The 19345-nt window shown below is 40.1% G+C and overlaps 1 protein-coding gene across 5 annotated transcripts in view; it reads right to left on the bottom strand.

Moving 5' to 3' along the window:
- Window positions 1–19345, bottom strand: part of LOC121313191 (disintegrin and metalloproteinase domain-containing protein 22-like) — a 99127-nt gene that overhangs the window by 70294 nt on the left and 9488 nt on the right. For all 5 annotated transcript variants that reach the window (XM_041245490.1, XM_041245491.1, XM_041245492.1 and 2 more), the window contains exon 3: window positions 1110–1176. In XM_041245490.1, the coding sequence (XP_041101424.1) occupies window positions 1110–1176 (67 nt within the window). The remainder of the gene's footprint in view (window positions 1–1109; window positions 1177–19345) is intronic.

The raw sequence follows: 19345 nt of genomic DNA, 5'->3' as shown, positions 1-19345 counted from the left end.
TAATTATATATAATTTTAGTGCAAAATATAACCTTCATTGGCATAACCATAAGCTTATCACAAGCTACTAATCCTGAATGATACTCTCAAATGTCTATACCACCAAGGTTATAGGATCTTATAATTAAGGAAGAGTGATAGCATTTGAACTCTGCTGTATGTGTAATATTACTGTGTGTTTTATTATAAATACAGTTGCAAGTGAACTTTTAAAAAGCATATATTGCAAATGAACTGCACCTGAAACCTGAAAGTCCCATTCTGATCACAGTCATTTTTAAACCACAAAATCCTCAAGATCAGGGTATTGAACAAATCAGAAACACTGATGACTTGCATCCACCGTTTTGCTGTTCACAAGGCTGTATTACGGTACCCCAGTTTTTCAGAATGGTTGACAAAGTGTTTGCAGTAATGTTGAAGCAATCTGAAGCAACATCTTTTTCTTTTACAGTGGTGCATTATGCACCGCTTTCAAGGATAGTGTATGTTTTTTGTGCTGCTTCATGGAAATGGCATTGAAACGTGCAACGGCAACTCAAAATGCATCATAGGATCAGATGTCCCAAAACAAAATACAGAACACAGACGCTAATCTGGATGCAGTGCATTTCCCAGCATTGTTTAAACTCAAACTAAGGCAATTTCATTTTATGAAAAATATTCTTCCCCACGAGGGGTTCCAAAATAATTTGCACAAACAGGAAATTCGTGTTAGGTGAATTTGTAATATAAGATGCAATTTACAATAAGCAACTGCTAAATTTGTCTGGGACAATTTAGAAAATGAGTATAAATCAGAGCATGTTTTAATGAGATATACTGTATGTGGTCCTCCCAGCAGATCTGGTACCTGAGGGAAACATCTTTAATGTTTTATGCTAATGATAAGTATGTTTGCTATACCATTTTTATTGAAAAAAAAAAAAAAGATTTTTAAATCCTCCTATGTTATTTGAGATTTGTACTGCACATTTTTAGATGAACACCAAAGGCTTGTCCACTGACAGCAACACCATATACAATACTTAATCAATTCTCATATCCATCATACAAAAAACTCTTATGTCCAAAAGGTGGGAGGCTAGTAATTCTTAATTCACCCTTACCTTAGAACTTACAGACTTTCCTCCTTCTGCAATATGCCTTTCAACATACTTGGAAGAGAGCAAATCACTAAAAGACAAAAACATATAACAAGAAAGAATTACACTTTTTTTTTTTTTTTTTAAGAATAACTTACTGGCAGATTGTTATATGAAAAATACTAATACTCATTTTTCACACATTTGATGTATGGCAATATGCTAATAAAATATAATGGTCTCTTAAAATTACTAAAATATTAATGAATCATGTAGGACTAAGGGGTCATCAATTCTGATACATCAGCAATTTTGCAAAGTGTTTCTTTCAGCTTTACAAATTTCAGTGGAGCTGAATTGTTGATTTTGACTTTGACTATTGCCAAAGATGTTTGTGACCTTGAAGGGATTAACTTTACTGTCATGAACTAGAAAACAGGCAAGAAATACAAATACATTTAAAAAATACCACTACTAAATGTGTGTTAAGCAGCCTATATAAAATGTCTTGGTTTCCTATAAAAAATGTCTTGGTTGCATAATACTAACTCAATGCATCCCACACCCATGTATTATTACTGCACAGACAACAGGTTACGTTACAAACTTACCACTCATCAAAATCAACTAATACAGAGTACAGTATTACAGATTTAAGGCATGTGAAGGCCAGTACAAGACAGTAATGTGTACAATGCAGCAGCATGATTTAATTGGTTTTATCAGTAGCTTGTAGGCTAAAGTAAAAATAAAGTGTGCCAGATATTCATTTAATTTTACTATTGTACTGTATAGGCCTACTGTACAGATTTATGTTTTTACATCGTGTAATGTGTACAGAGAACACATTTATGTTATTTCAGTGCAATGGTTTATACATTTCAAATAAATTGAGTACTATAAATGTATGTGTGTGCACTTTTTTTTTTTGTAAACTACACACCTCATTACGTGTCTGTTTCCTGCATTGCCCCGTTTACTATAATTTCACTGAGCACAGAAATGCAGTTTTAGTTTCATAATCCATCATTTGTTTGTACCACTCCTTAGAAGAGAATATCGACCAATTTTAAATCAGGTTAAAGTTTATCTGATTTACATTTCATGAAAGTCATCTTCAACTTTGAAGCTGATACCTTTGCAACATTTGCTACCCAATAGCTATAGTGCCATTGCTTATCATTGGGTCTGCCAATTCTGCAAGGGAGACTAAAATGGTTCCTGATTAATCAATCTTTAATCCAATTTTGACTTTAAGTATTAACGAAGAAATGGTCCAAAAAAGATATCATACTTAGTCAAGGTATGTTTCAAATTCAGTTTTGACATTACTGCACTGTAATTAAAGCATGTGGTAATCCCAGTCAAATGAACACAATTACAACTCTTGTCAACAGGTGGAACTGTGAACTTTTTAGAAGCGAACACTGAGTCTGGTTGTCTGACTTTACACAGTTACAGTGAACCATATCTTCAAAAATTTACTAAAAAAAAAAAAAAAAAAAGTGAAGTAAGTTTTAAAAGACTAAAACTTAACACCAAAATACAATGAAATCAAAGATCTGACTTCAATAGAATATTGGGTCACAAAGTGGCACCAAATAAGTCTGGTACGCAACACTATCTTAACAGTGTGTTGATTTTAGCCACACATTGATCATTTTCTGCTACAGTATATTACACTACAGTACAACAGTATTTCCATGCATCCTTTTGTACTGCATTATGTTTTTGTAGCTCATATTGGTTCAATCATTATTACACCAGAGTAAATATAACATCACTCAATTACAATTTCAATGCATTTCAATTGATTTATTTCACAGATTTAAACATCATGCACTGCTTTACATGCCTTATCCAAACAATTACATGGGGTAACTGCAGCAAGTGAATGTGTACCTAAAATGTGCTGTTTATCACTTTACAACAGCGTGTGGAAGATGTCTTGAGCCTTTTTGTTGTTCTGTCTGGCCTGTGCAATTATTTATGTTTAATAGAACCAGTTGGGCTAAATAGGCTGCAATTGTGAATCCCTATCAGCACTGCTTACAGTAAGTGCAAGATGCAAATACAATGTTTGAAAATGTAAACTCTATTGAGATAGACACCAGTGATCGTTGCAATTGACAGTTGAGCTATATATATATATATATGTATATATGGCTTTTTATGACCCTTTATGACTTTAACTCAGGATGGGGTAGGCTCCAACTCATCTGCACTCTTATAAGCTCAGCACTTGACGTCTTCTTCGTATCATTTTTCAATATGAAGATTTTAGCGAAAAAAGCAAACCTAATTAAGAGAAATGCGTTTCTCAATGAATTCATTATCACTATATAAAAGCACAGGCTTTCATTAAGAAACTGAGATATATCTTCAGAAGAGAGCTCTATAAATAAAAACAGATAAACCTATCTTTCTGTCTGTGCATAAACAGACCTCAGCTCAGCCTGCCGTTCTATAATTCTATCTAATATACAACAGTGGTATAATGTGTGCAGCAATCGTTTGCTCTCTTTACAACAAATAACTGTCCTAGTTTTATGGAGCTCCAGAGTGCTGAACTGTATGTCACTGCTGTCAGCAGTACTGTAGAGTGTTGAATTGTATGTCACTGCTGTCAGCAGTACTGTAGAGAACTGAATTATATGTCACTGCAGTCAGCAGTACTGTAGAGAACTGAATTGTATGTCTCTGCAGTCAGAAATACTGTAGAGAACTGAATTGTATGTCTCTGCAGTCAGAAGTACTGTAGAGAACTGAATTGTATGTCACTGCAGTCAGCAGTATTGTAGAGTGCTGAACTGTATGTCACCACAGTCAGCAGTACTACAGAGAAACAATTATGATCATTTTCCAATAAATGGGAGCCAGGCACTTCAGCAGTTCTTGCATTTTTAATGGTCTTACATAACGCTTAATGGTGTGGGTCACTACTGGTGTATGCTGTGGATACGGCTGATTATGCAAAACCTACAGAGTTGTTGACCTCTTTATTTTTAGAATGCATTACCCAAAGCAAACCTGTACAAAAAAAAACAAAAAAAACATGCACTACAATGTTACGATGCTTCAATTAAATTAATTCTGCTTAATCTAGCATTTTATTATAATATTGTGGCGGCACAAAAGCCCTTAATGCAAAGAGTGTGTGTGGAACATAAGGTTGGCAGGGATAGGGTTAAATACAAGTGTGTTTGGTATGTATGGTGTCTTATTCCATACTTCTGAAAAGCTTGTGATTGTTTTCTACGGCTGCTGTGTGGGGAAAGCACTCCTTGTCAGTCCAGTAAATAAAATGTCTCGAGTAGTTCCCGATGTAGACATGCAACAATCTAGCTCTTTGTTTTTTTTTTTTAACACATGAGCATTGGGGTTATTGTGGCACACATTCTTGGTATCCTCATACAATCTGTGAAATTCAGATGTACCTTTAAAGTCTTGGTTTTCAGTCCATGTTTCCCACGCTGTTACTAGGTCAAAGAGAAATGCAGTGATGCATATGAAAACCCATATTACCATGACGATTATCGTCTGCTCAAGAGCGGCATTCGTGCACTATATGACGCAAATCATCAATCAATGAGATCAAATTGTAATTAAACATAGACACTCAGCCTCTTCATTTTCTATGTGAATTCCCCAACAGAAATTCCACTAGAATTTTTTCTTTTTAAGAAAAAAGAAACGTAATAAAAACGCATTTCTTCGTGTCTTTTGGGGCAGCAACTGCCCCCTGCATTTTATCCCTTTTAAATGCTAATTGATATTCGGCTCGCAAAGCTCCATTGGGAGTATTGAACAATAACCTTTTGGTTTTCACTGAATCGTGTGAGAAAAGAAAGGTAAACAGAGGCACTGAATAAAATAGGGTAGCTGCTTTTAGCTCAAGCTCTTCATCAGTCACTGGCATTAAAGAACACCTATGACCGTTAGGCTTTGTTCTGCTATCACTTCAGAAGCAAAGACTGCATATGATACACAAACTCCTTCAAAGAGTACTTCACTGTAAAGAATAGCAACTAAACTTGCATATCCTGCAAACAGAAAGGATGTAGAGGACCCCTGAAACCTGAACAGAATGCATTTAACGTCGTACCGTATTCAGCCCTTATTTCCACCCCTCTCCCACTCCGCACTGGCTAGCTGAGGAGTTAGTAAGGCACTACTCCATTTAACACGTTTCCTACACCCCTCATTAAATACAGACTTCAGCACTGCAATTGTTTACTGCTCTTTGATTAAGCTTTAAGTTCTGTTTATATTGGTATGTCAATTACTTTTTGGTGACTAGCAGAGCTATTATTTCTCTAACCATTTTTAACTTTCTAATGTTTGTCTTCTGTTTCCTAAAGCTATATCTATATCGGAAGGGATGTTCATGAAAAATTTCTCATTTTCAACAGTTTTCTTAAATAAAATAGGGAGGAGATACCACTTGGGCAAATTAGCTCAGAAATTATTTATTTAATGATTTATCCTTTAATTCAGGAATGCCTTTATAGTTTAAATGTTCAGTTCAGTAATTTATCTAAGCCAGAGTTTATGACATGTTTGGGAACTGCATGTTAAACTGGAGTTCACTGGCAAATGGGACCTGTTTGTGCTCTCATTCTCTCATCCAAGGAGTATTGCTTGCCATGGAAACTGTTCCAACATGGCTTCAATAGCAATGCTCTTTTCTAAAGAGTCTATTGTGTAGGGGAATAATTGCATAGAACCATTCCTGTACCTGTTTGTTGCTACTCTGTACTACCATTATTCACCAAGTTATATACTTTAAAACAATTTGAGTTTATGAAATGTATTAAACTGCAGGTACATGTCACTGAAAACTAAACTGTGGATGGTGTGACAACTGAGCTGGCTCCAGCTTATCTGTTAATTACCCCGACTGAGCTGGCTCCAGCTTATCTGTTGATCTTTATTGTGTTACCTCGTAAATACCTGTCCCCCCTGTTGTTGTTCCCCCAGCTGAGCTGGCTCCAGCTTATTGGTTGAAACGGAAACTACCCTGTCTCTCTGTAAAGGTATAATTACTGTATGCTAACTCTGTATGGCAGAACACTGCTTGGGCTTCCTAACACTTCCTAACACTGATGTGTTGAGCTGTTCGTTTGTGCAAACTAATAAAGCTTTATATCTCTGAACACCTGGTGCAGTTGGCTGTTTAAAGTTGCGGACCTGAAAAGTTCCACGACAATTGGCAAGCCTAGCTAACTGAATGCAACATTTGTAGGAGAAATGGTAATAAAAAAACCTCTGTGGATCACAGATTTGTACTTTGTTCAATTGCTGGGTCGAACACTTTTGATAAAATGCGCAAAAAGAAAAAAAAAAAAATATATATATATATATATATATATATATATATATATATATATGCAAAATAATATTCCATTATTATCTTGTGATGCTTTTATTTGAAGGATCACGGTGTAATTCTAGCATGCATGCAAGCAGGGCAGGTGCAGCCCCAGAAAGCATGAATTCAGCTGCAGATGAAAACCTGGCTTATTGAATCCCAGTTTACTACTGGGCGAGACTGTGAACCAAACAAGTAAACCTCTTACAGCAAGCTAGACAGGTCTCACTGTGAAAATGTTATCCCGGAGAGATAAAGTCATGCATCTCCATCTCGAGTGGTGAAATTGCTAAGGGAGGCATTTTCGAGTTCTATCCCCTTCTATCGTCCAATGTGGAGGATATCTCCAGCCAGGGATGCCCACCTGGACTCGTCTAGAGAAACAGAGAAATCCATCTGGCAAGAAAAGCCATGTACCGCAAGCAGCAAGGTTATCTCTGTAAAACAATTACACAGGATAGCCCTTTGAGAATGCATGCTCTTCTCCTGTAGACTTTCTTGCCAAGTGAGGTGTGGAATTGGAAGTTTTTTTTTTCAGAGGAATCAGGTTAGGGCAACAAGGTTAGTACTGCTGGACTATTCAATCTAACGCGTGAAGACTCAGACAGCCCTCAGTTTCACATGCCAAGGCAACAGCAGAGAGATCCCTCGGGAATGCATCACAACCAAGCATTTCAGGGAGAACAAGAAACTTTAAAGAGGCCCACAACCATAAAGCCTGATTCAACTCATTTGGTTTTTTGTGTTAAACTTTGTTTTTCTAAAATATTCCAAGCATGCAATTTAATACATTTTATACCCAGAGGGCTACAGATATGAAAGAAGCCGGTTTTCATGAAAAAGAGACGAGCTGCAAACTGTTTGGGTTTTTTTTTTGTATGTTGTATAAGACAGTAGCTAAATTTATATTTGTTTACGACTTTGATTGATATAGTCACCTGTCAATCAAACTTGGTCGATACAGCACCGTCAACCGGCAGTAAGTTCAACCAGTGAAAAATGTAAAACAATGACTAAACAGGAATTTACTCCCTCACAAAATAGACAACTGTAGATATTCTACACTGTTTAAGTAACGTACCTGTAATTTTTCTTTTCGTTGTTAACATCCTGACAACCTTTAATACTAATAACTTTAAAATCTGTTTCAAGCTCTTTTCAAAATGGCCTCTCTAGTGCACTGGGGTTTCAGAGCTGTCCTCTAAATCAGTGGTGCATAAACTTTTTATATGCAGCCCCCCTCCTGCCCCCTCGATTTAACCACAAAAAGTCCAGATTTACCTAACTACATAAATGTTACCAAACACATTATTACATGTTTTGATTGTACTTTCAGATATAATTTATATAAATCTTGGCGAGAGCTGAGTCCAATATCAGCATGAAGTTTTAACACCTAGTCTCATGTAATGGAAATCATGAAGATCTGGATACGTCCAGTGACTACTGTGAATAGTGCAGCTGGCGATGAGGAAAAGACCTTGTGACAGCCTGGAGAGACAGCTGACAGGAGAAAATAGACCCCATTGGGGCTGGCAAGGGTTAGCCACCCTAGCTGGCAGTATCCATCTCTGTGTTTTCAAGTGGAACAGGATGCTGGAGACACCTGCCTAAGGCTTCTAAGAAATTAAAGAGAAAAATACCCCTAGAGTCTGCGAGAGTGGAGGCAGAAGATGACTCAAGGTTTGACAACACGGATAACGACTTAGGAAAGGAAACAGATATGAGAACGGAGAGTACTTTGCAAAAGACTAGCTCAAGATCTGCAGTTAGCAAAGACATGAAGCTCCAAGTTTGTGTCTGCGGCTGGAGGAAAGTTAGGGGTTTGAAGATTCATCAAGGGAGAATTAAATGCTTGAGGGAGAAGGGACAAGAGCCTCGCATTGATCAGTACTTTTTATGAAATCAGTCAAGTCAGTCGAATGAAATCCAGCGACAGGAAGTAAACCACAGTTTGCAGGATATCAGCACCCTTGTCATAGATGAGAGAAGGACTTGCATAAACACAACTAGTGATGAACCTAATGATCCTTGTGAACAAGGTCAGAACTAGTGTAAGAGAGAAAAGAACCTCAACAGGCACAAGCCTGGAGTTAAATGGCCAAGAACTTCTGAGAAATCAGCGAGGAACACAGTAAACACCAATTAGAGCATACATGGATGACATAACAATCACGACTACAACAGTAGCCTGCACTAATCGGTTATTGGGCAAACTAATCAATAACATTGAATGGGCATGAATGCAATTCAAGCCCACTGAGTCAAGGAGTATCGCTATAACTAAAAGGTAAAGTAATGGATAAGAGGTTCTACATTAACAGTGAGGCAATACCAACAGTGTCTGAGAAGATTGTGAAAAGTTATGGGAGATGGTATGATGGGGACCTAAAGAACAGTTTGTGGGAGAAGTGAGACAACATGCAGTGCAAGGGTTGAAGGGCACAGACAGCAGCGCTTTACCGGGCAAAGTTTCAATGAGGAGCAAAAGCAGGAGGAGAGGATGAGGTGCGTAAAGGCAGTTTCCCAGGCCAGCAGGGAGAATGGACAAGATGGAAGTGTGGAACAATGCAAGATTGGTTGGAAAGATCTATGGACACTTGAACAGAACAGGATCAGTTTCCTCATCAGGTCAACATATGATGTTCTCCCATCACCATAGAACCTAAATCTAAGGGTAGGAGAGGATCCGTGGTGGCCTTAGCATTGGAAGACAAGCACAGCATGACCAACTGGTTGCCACCAATGACAGCATTATATGACACACGAAGAACAACAGTCCTCCATTCAGGGGAGCAATCACCAATAAAAGGTATTAAAACCAAAATTCGTCTAGGACAACTGGAAGCTGATAGAGACTGGAAAATGCTGACAATCCGATTTCTCAGAGACATAGGATACAGTGGTCAAGAGTTGCGACTCATAGTGAAGAACTCTGAAGCAGCAGAGAGGAGCAACAACTGGCTCTGGTTGAGATGAAAAGATTCTGGTTGGGGACCTCAAGCATAGTAGAAAGAAAGCAACATTGATGTAAGGTGTCATGGGCTAGTCGACAAAGCACCAAGGATGGAAGGTGCCCACTTGAAGACCCCTGAGAAGTACCCTACTCAGGTCAGTCCAGACGATTGTCATGCTGATGTGCTAGAGAAGCCCCACTGTGGTTGATCCCTGGAGCAAGCATTACACTTCAGCCACCAACACCAGGCAGAAGGATAGCCACATTATCAGATGGAAGGAAACACAGATTGCTCACATTAGTTTACAGGAAATTATGTTATGTCTTAGTTGGTGCTTATCTTGGCGATAGCCCCAGTTTTAACACTTACTCTCAGTAATGAAAATCGTTATAAAATATTGAAAACGCAGATCGTAAATTCAACATAAAAAAAGTCTATAAATCTTTTTCAACTTGTCGAGTCAATATTTAGCTAGCATTTCTAACAAATAAATCAATAAAAAAATACACACAACTTAAATCTTTTTTTTTTTTTTTTTTTTTTTTTTTTTTTACACACTTGTCAACATTTGCCTAACAGATACATCTGAAAAATATTATCGTTCAGCAATTGAATCTGAAAAAATAAATCTGGGTTTTCACAAAATAAATATTTATTTTGCCAGCTGAACCTAAATGAGCCCCCGCCCACTGAGCTGCCCTTACACTCTGAAAGCCAATGTCTCTGTTTCCCTGTCTCCTCATTGACAAATACATGTATACTTTTTAAAACTTTGAAGAATCTGTTTGCTAACATTTATGTATTAAGCTAAATCAGAATTTTTTTTGGTTCCAAGAAAAAAAAAATACACAATTGTGGCAAAGTGCCCCGCCCCTGGGCTACTTATTTGTGTTGTGTTACATGTGGTGTGTTAATGTTTGTGTATAATCATTGGTACATGGGAAATAAATGGGTCTGTGTAACACTAGCTGTTTAAAATGTATATTTGTATCTAGGCACGAGGATTGCACAGCACTTCATGTCCAGGTAAAATGTAATAATATGCAAGCATTGGGAAATGCACTTTATTAATTCACTTGTAGTTGTACCGAGATTCCAAATGAATGACTGATTAGCAATCAAGTCTCGGTACAGCTGCATAAAAGCTGCATGTTTTCACCCACTCGGGGTTGTGTGTTCGGCGAGTGGAGAACGGGATTGGAGATAGAGGTTATAATAATCAAAGTAAATAATAGCAGCTCACCGTGTTTTTCTGTGTAGTTCGTTTTTGTTTGTCTCTTTGTTTTGGCTGCCAGTGCCATGTCCTGTGTTTTGTTTGTCTTTACAACCTTTTATTTTCGATTATTAAATGCTGAGCGAAAACAATCACTCAGCTTCACCAAACTTCACCTCTCTGTTTATTCTGTGTTGGTTCCTGTTTCTGGTCCGACATCACCCACTGCAGCCGTCTTTGTGACAACGATTTACATTAAATCCAGGAAAAACACTTAAAATATTAGTGTTTTTTTTTTTTTTTTTTTTTTACACTTTGTGCATTTTGTCTCTGTCAGTGACACTGCAGTGAACAGTCACCACTTCAGATATAATTTCTCCGGTTCTACAAGCCCTAGAGCAGTGGTACTCAACTCAGGCCCTTGAGATCTATTCCAGTCATGGTCTTTATTCCACCAGGTCTTAAATTAGTCTTTTTCTTTGTCGTGTCTCCAGTCCAACCATCTATATGGTCTTTTCCCAGTATTCTGCACAGGCCACAGCTTCTGGCGTTGGTATTGCCAAATCTTGTGGAGTGCACTTTGGAGCTGCAGGACATCTCAGGAGATGATCCATGATTTGATTCTCCTGACATTCACAAAGGTTGCTTGTGTACAGGCCCTATGATTTCACAAGAAAGTTGCATTACTACATTAGAACCTGCTTGGAGTAAAAACTTGGACTGGGCTGGACCTTGAGGGACAGTACCACTGAGTGATCATCATTTGAAAGATAATAACTTGGACTAATTAGCTGTCATTTATGTATTTATTAAAAATGCCTTTCCTTTAAAAAATTATATATATATATATATATATATATATATATATATATATATATAGAGAGAGAGAGAGAGAGAGAGAGAGAGAGAGAGAGAGAGAGAGAGAGAGAGAGAGAGATTATACAGAACTGCATCTGCATTCTTATGTCATAGTTGTGCCCCCTTTACTGACTCATCCCCCACACTGCTCACCACTGCTCTGAATCACTGCAGAAACAGTAATGAAAATAACAAGTCCTCTGTCTTTTCTGTTCCGTACCACATCATGAATCGTTACTGCTGTGTTACCTGTTTGATAATGTGGGCTATAATCCTTACACTATCAGTGTACTAGAGCAGACATTTTGAAAAGAGCTTTGAAAAAAAGTGTAAAAAGTTGTCAGGATGTTAACTGTCATGTTAACTGCCTCCAAACTGTGGAATTCAGGAAGGCAATAAGCAAATAGGCCTGGACCAGCAGTTTAAATGAACCAGTAGCCCAGGTCATATTAAAACCTAATCCTCCAGTGCATAGAGGAGAACATTAAGATCACAGAATCTCATTAGTCAAACCATAAACGTGATACTTCCTACCCATCATCAATTATGTACAAAAGCACCACATTTATTACAGGACCTCTATAGACGTCTAGACCTTTTAGAAGTGTTTAAATATATTTATACATACACCGTTGTTAATGTATCTTGTTTGGGCTGATTTAAAAGCCACTGCAGAACACAGCAGCATTAATTAAAAAAGCACAGCATCAGCTTATCTGAAGGTGAACCAAGAACAACAGATAACTTATACATGGGGGTGGGATAGAGATGGCGAGGATATTGAATGATCGTTCGTCATATACATTTTTTATTCACTCTGTCGGGGCTGGTGGTTTATGCAAGGACATCCTCCTAAGGCAAATTAAAAAAAACTTAAATACATACCAAGAGGAATCGTTGAATATTCTGTTTGTACCACAAGTTTATTTTTGAACTAAAGAACAATAAAAATTGTACACTTTTTATATTAAATCAATTAATTCAGGGATTATTTTACCTGGCGGATCTTTACTTTCATTTTCAACACACTATGCTTTGACATGTTTTACTTTTGAACCCTGTTTATGGCCTTGTGACAGGGTCTTGCTCGTGTCACATGTGTGGGTAGCCGCTGATTAAGCATGTAGAGAGACACAATGGAGGTGGAGTTGAAAACACCAGCCCGGGCACGCAGGATTTATTCACAACAAACAAAAAGTAAATAAAGGTGGTCATGTGACATTACCAACAATGGTAACGTAAACAGGACACATACAGCAAATTATACAAAAATGCAAAATAAAACACAGTTTCGCTTCTGATCCCAGGTCACTCTCACGGCGATCAGGATTATGCAGCCAGGTCTCCATGTCCGGGTAGCATGGACGATCTTCAGCACGTTGTCCGTGGCTTTGCAGCAGCCCCGAGGTGAACAAACAGGACTTCTTTATACCTGATGCCGTGCTGGAACACACCTACCTGCCGATTATCCACAGCTGGCAATCACACACAGCAGGCAGCCTATCCCAGGAGCATCAGGTACTTAATTAAAATATATTGTAATACTGACACCAAAGACAAAAACAAAAAGAATAACAGATACAAGTAGCCTAATAAAAATTGCTAAAATTAAGAACATGATTAAGAGGGCATATAAACTTATACTCTACAACAATCTGCCCAGCCTGACCTGTGTGTGTAGTTTTGATTTTGTTTTTGTTTAAATGTTTTGTTTAAATCCGCGAGCAAGTGTTTTTGAATAAAAACAAGGCGCTCGTTCACAAAACAAATTTATAAATAAACATAATAAATTTATTTGCTGCGTCGTTCACAGAAAACGGACGTCATGACGTCATGTCAGAAAGACAAGGACGTAGATTGACTGCAGTGGTGAGTCGTAAGGACAGTGGCCGAAGAAACACTCTTGTTTGTTTGTTTGTTTGTTTGTTTGTTTGTTTGTCACTATTTGAACCCTGTTGTAGTGAAGGCAAGTGCCCAGCCTACCAGGAGAATGTTTTGTGTAAACCTTTTGTTTGGCCACCGTGCCGTATTTGTTTTGTATTATTTATGTTTACTTGTTTAATAAACATGCACATGCATGCTTCCATTGCAGCTCTCTGACTCGGAGTCTCTTTCCTGCCGGTAACCAGCCTGGGCCGTGACGCTAACCTGCAACATTGAGTTATTCATTTGGTTTCACTACTGTATATACTGTATAAGTCTACTGTACAGACTTATATTGTTTACATAATGTAATGTAATAAATTGAGTTACTAAATATTATAAATTTATTTGACTTGTAATTTACACACACACTAATAACAAGGGACTAATATATATATATATATATATATATATATATATATATATATATATATATATATATATATATATATATATATATATATATAGACACACACACACTGGCAGTGTTATTATCATGGAAAAGGCATATAATGGTTAGTATCATACCCTATTGAGATGAACAACGACTGACAAAATTAAGATACATTTAAAATGTGGGACATATAGAAGTTGTCTCTCTGTAAAGACAACTTCATACATCCCCACAACGTGATACTCTCAATAACTAATGATAAATGATGAAGAGTGAAGAGAGAAAGAGCTAAAGAGAGACAGGGTTAAACAGTGAAAGAGCTAAAGAGGAAGCTGACTTGTAGAAGCGTGCGCTGTGGCTGACAGCAGCTTTGTTAAAGCGATTATTAAGGCTAAAACAAATAAAGTTTTAAACCTTGTCTTGCGTTCTTCTTGACAACAATAAGGTTCTGTTTACTTGGAAAGAAAAAAATATGAATTCCAGTTTTAAAAAAGCTAATCCAGCCGTTTTGCTTTTGGATTTTAGGATGTGTTGCCTATTTTAAATGTGTTCGTGGAATGTTCAGTAAACCGTTCAACTAGCCTTCGACCCCGTTCACACTTGCGGTTTAGGCTGGCCCAGGGCCACCTTATCTCATGTGTGAACGCTCCAAAAATGAAAAGGCGGCCCTGGGCCGGGTGAAATTTAGACCAGCTTTCTGATGTGGCCTGAAGTACCAATGCCGCCCCAGGGCCGGCCTATCTGCATGTGTGAACCCAACGCAGGCCCTGGGCCGGCCTTAATGCGTCAGTGCGGTGACATAGCTCAAACCACTCCCCTACTAGGTTGAGCATATTAGATCAAACAATGTCAGTTTTAAGATGTAACAACTGGGATGATGCAGAAATGAACCCTTAGCGGTCCATTTATTCAGCGCTTGTCAGACCCGTCAGGTCCAATTTATTTTCACACACATTTTTTCCCAGAGTAAAACAGGTTTAAAATGTATTGAATCACAAAAGGACAGTCCTGCATCTCCAGCCAAGCCCCACCCCTTGTTTGCTGTATTTTTCACATACCTCTTTATAGTCGTGCATACTGATAAATCCTGTCTTGATCACTAGTTTTATCACCAAACTCCTCAATAATGTGATCCAAGTCATTATTTTATTACTATAACATCTCAAAAAACTCTGCAAATGTCTGTGACATTCTTTGAACGCCGGATGCAGAAGCAGCTGTATCTCCTTTATGTCCGTGTTATCTCTGTGGTGCAAGGGGCGATCAGATATGCCCTTTTGAGTGGAGTTCAGAGAAAAACTCTCGGAAATACTGAGCACCAGGCCAGAGCTAAACCCACCACAGTAACCGACTGCACTGTCAACACACCTTAATCGTAGCGGCTCAGTAAGTGTGAACGGCGTCTCTCACGCAAGCAGCTTCCTGCTAATGACGTACAAAACCAAATGCTCCACGCCCTCTACCTCCTGGGGTCCCTAGTCCTAAGTCAGAGGCATCAGTCTGTGCAGGATAAAACGTATGAATCATGATCAATTTACGCATTCACTTACTTCAGTTTTAGGGCCAATTTAAAAACCTGTCCTGTCTCAAATGTGCACAGTATGCCTCTTTACATTTTAGAAACTTTCCTTTTTAATTAGGGGGTTTAAGCCCATAGCGTTTGTTTCTCTCCCTTTATATACTGCACGGAAATCATGAAATTAGCCCAATACTGTGATTTTTTTTCAATATTCTTAAGAAATACATTATTTCATAATTATATATTTGTACTTTAAACAAACAAAAAAAAAAAATCACATTAACTAAACTGTACAGCTCTGCCGTGTGCCTGCGTGTACTTTTTGCCATGCACAGTGCTTTGCAGCAATTATGTCATGTGACTACAGTATATGCAATCTAGGCAGGAAATTAAAACACTACACACTGTAAACAAAAAAATGGATGTCTCTAAAAATGCGTCTGCAACAGATCATGTAAAGCAGTATGCAGCAGGAGTTTTACCCAGTGATGGAGGTAAGCTCTTCTGGATGTCCTGCAACGTTACTGTAGATCACTACAGAGAATCGGCTGTGTTGACAGACATTAAGATTCAAGTATTCACCGAAAGAGAAAGGCAGAAATCCAGAGCAGTACCACAACTGCTTTACTTGCAAAGAAACAAAAAACTGTGACTTCCAAGTTCCAAAAGTCCCCTGAAAACCGTGAAGTCTGAAAAACACATTACATTTTGACCTCACAGAGGCGTTTGTTTGCGTAAATATCCCTCTTGAAAAATTGGACAAACGAAAGTTACTTAAATTCTTCAGACTGAGTGTAGCAAATGGTGGAACGATTCCTCACAGCTGAGATGTGAATACTTACCTAAAGTTGCCAAGTATCACAAGCAGGAGATTATGGAATTGGTAAAACAGTCTGGTTGCCTGTCAGTGGTCACTTACGCATTGTATTTGTTTTGCAAGGTCTAAATGGTGAACATGCACTTGACATAGAACTGAAAGCATACAGATACACTTTACATATCAGCTGTTAATTACAACACCGTTTCACAAGCTATTGTGCATAGGGCCCCCACAATATGGGTTAGTGTAGGGCCCCCTCATCCTTTAATCCGGCCCTGCTAAGGACATTATTCTTACAAATTGTTTAGAACTACAGTGAATGTAACTATGGAGTTATAACAAAGCACCCTAGTCAATAAGCAGTCTATGCCAAATATTGGTCAATATTTGATACAGAAAAAAAAGCAGCAGACATAATTTTACTTTTATGAGTGTGTGATTATCTGAAATAAAAGGTTGCTCAATTATGTAAGCAATAAGTCATGCCACAGGGTAGAGTCTTGCACCGGGTCGGTATCTGGGTTCAAGTCGGAATGTGAACGTTTTCGCCATTTGCGGTTCAGTGCGGGTTAAAAAATGTAATTTTCAGGTCAGGCTCGGGTCTGAATTTTAATGACCAAAAACATTTTCTGTCCTTTCATCGTACTTGTATGTAACCCTTTCCCAAATAACTTATTAGAAGGCAAATGTACTAGTATTTCCTGCACTAAAGCAGGAGACGATTAGTGAGGGTTCAGCTGAAAGCAGTGTTCTCAGTTTGTTTTGCCGCTTGTTTGCTACGGTGAAACAAAAGATTTATAGGGTTTATATCATGTAGTGCAAAATAGTTTGAGCGGTAAATCAGAAGTGTGGAATTCTTTTGGAATCACAGCTTATGAAAATAATGACCATGTGACTGGATTTGTTGCTTGTCGTTCCCTTTCAATTCGAAGATGGCCACCTAAACATCGTTATGGGATATACGCCTGCCTATTGGTAGGTGTCACTGAGCTCTTTCTATCAAAGCTGCCGAAAGACCCCCTCCCCTCGGTGACCCCCTCGGTCCCGCCTACCGAGGGTACATAACCGTCATGGAGGGGGGCCTCACTCTCTTTTCGCTTCTCAAGATTGGTACTGTAAGACCTCTCTGTTGCATTGAGTCCTTTTTTCTTCCTAAAAAGCGCTGCGTTGAGTTGCTGCTGGTTCCCCTGCACTCCTTGCTGAAAGCTGGCTCCACCGCTTTCCAGGGATCAGTAGCTCTTAATTCGTAGCCTTTTTTATGTTTCCTCTATCAGCACCTGTTCACTCCACGTGTCAGGGAGCTTCTCTCTGTCTGTCGTCTTTTAGTCGACTGAGAAACGGTAAGTATTATTGTTAAGAACTGTGTGTGTTTCACTCTTTATTTCTTGGGAGAGCGCTGTTACTCCACAGGACTGGGCCTGCCCTGTCTCCGCTGTTGAGTTACCCACCAGCCGCCAGTGGGCCGCCAATCGGGCCTTATTGTTTTGATTATAGCTGCGCATCCCCGTGCTTACGCAGTGGACTAGATGCAGCGTGGTTGCTTACAGCCGGACCAGCCATATACTCCTCACTGAGGCTTGCCCCATTGCTGAGTTGAGACGTACGCAGGCTGTGTCAGTCTTGTGTAGGCTTTCAATCCAACAGACAGTGTGCTCTCCCCCATCTGTACTGTAATATATCTTATATTATTGTATATTGATTTACTGTGTTGTACCAGTCAATCACCTGCCGCGGCTTCGGCCCTGTCCCCCTGTTGCGCGCTGCTCAGGTTTGTGACCACGCAGTTAGGGTAGGCACCATGCACAGCTGCCCCGGTGTTTTTTAATACCACGGTGCATAAGACTCAGCCCGTGCTACTTAGGTACCACGGTGCGTAGACTCAAAGTACCACTACAGGCAAGTGTGCCGGTGCTGCACAGTACTCTGTGCATGTGGTGCACGTGGTACTCTGCGTACCCCGTGTGCATTATACTTGGTGCGACATGGCACTCTGTGCACACGGTGCTCAGTGCACGCTTTACCTGCTGCCCCGTGCTTAGTACACTTGCAGCACTTGGTGCACATGATGCACATAGTATCCAGCGTTGCACGGTACTCGGAGCATTTGGTGCACAGTACATGTTGCACACAGGCTTGCAAGGTCAAGCAGAGCTGGTTTCCATGCCTGTGAGGCTTGTGGGACTTATATCCCACAGGCGGACAGACATGCCATATGTGCCTGGTGCTTAGACCCAGAGCACGCTTCTACAATCCTACAAGGCTCTTGTGACATCTGCGTGGCTTTTCAGCCACGAGTGCTCGCCAGTCGCCTGGACAGAGACGCACGGGGGCGTTCTTCATCCCACGCAGCGGGCCCAGCCAGTTGAGACAGGGTTCTAAACTGGCCTCACTGGAGGGGACGGAGAAACTGGGCCTGGTGGGGTTTCCCCCTGTAGACTCCACCATCGCAGACTTGGCGAAGGCTCCACCGATAGGAGGTATGTCCAGGGACCCTATGTGCCCGAACCTGCAATTCAGGGTTACGGAGACACACGTCCAAAGGGCTTATGTATCGGGGGCCCAGAGCACCTGCTTGGCCAACACATCCAGTATGCTGGTTGCATATATTGATGGACGCCCCTCTCCCAGATCCAGTGGCCACGGAGTTGCGATTGCTGTCGCACATGTTGCTCCAGATCTCCGGCCTGCAGGGGCAGGCCCTAGCGGTCATGCACAGACAGCTGTGGCTGTCGCAGACTCAGGCACCTGATGCCGATAAGGCTGCGCTTTTGGACACACCTATATCGCCAGGCCATACCTTTGGCCCAGCAGTGGAGGAGATCCTACAGCGTTCTGTTCAAGAGCGTGAGGCGTCTCGGCAAGTCGCCGTGTTGCTCCCTTCCCCAGCTCCGGTGCGGGGTAGGTCGAGCCCCTGGCACTTGCTCCCGACATGGACATTCACCTGGGTGGTGCCAGTTCCCACAGCCCCGCTGGGTGACCTTAGGCATCGCCTACAGGCCTCATCTCAGACGAGGAGCAGAACTCTCCCGCAATGTGGAGGGTGCGGTCGTGGCCAGCCCGTGCAGCAGCGCCCTAGAAGGCGGTTTCAGGGCACTCTCCCTAGGCAACCGCCTCAGCCAGCACTGACCCAGTTTACAGCACATCAGCTGCACTACTGGCGAGTTTGCACCGATGCGTGGGTGCTCGCAACTGTACAATATGGTTA

Source organism: Polyodon spathula, chromosome 3 (genome assembly GCF_017654505.1).
Source record: "Polyodon spathula isolate WHYD16114869_AA chromosome 3, ASM1765450v1, whole genome shotgun sequence".
NCBI classification, from domain to species: Eukaryota; Metazoa; Chordata; class Actinopteri; order Acipenseriformes; family Polyodontidae; genus Polyodon; species Polyodon spathula.
Note: the sequence above shows the minus strand (reverse complement) of the source record. Positions and strands in the feature narration are given on the sequence as shown.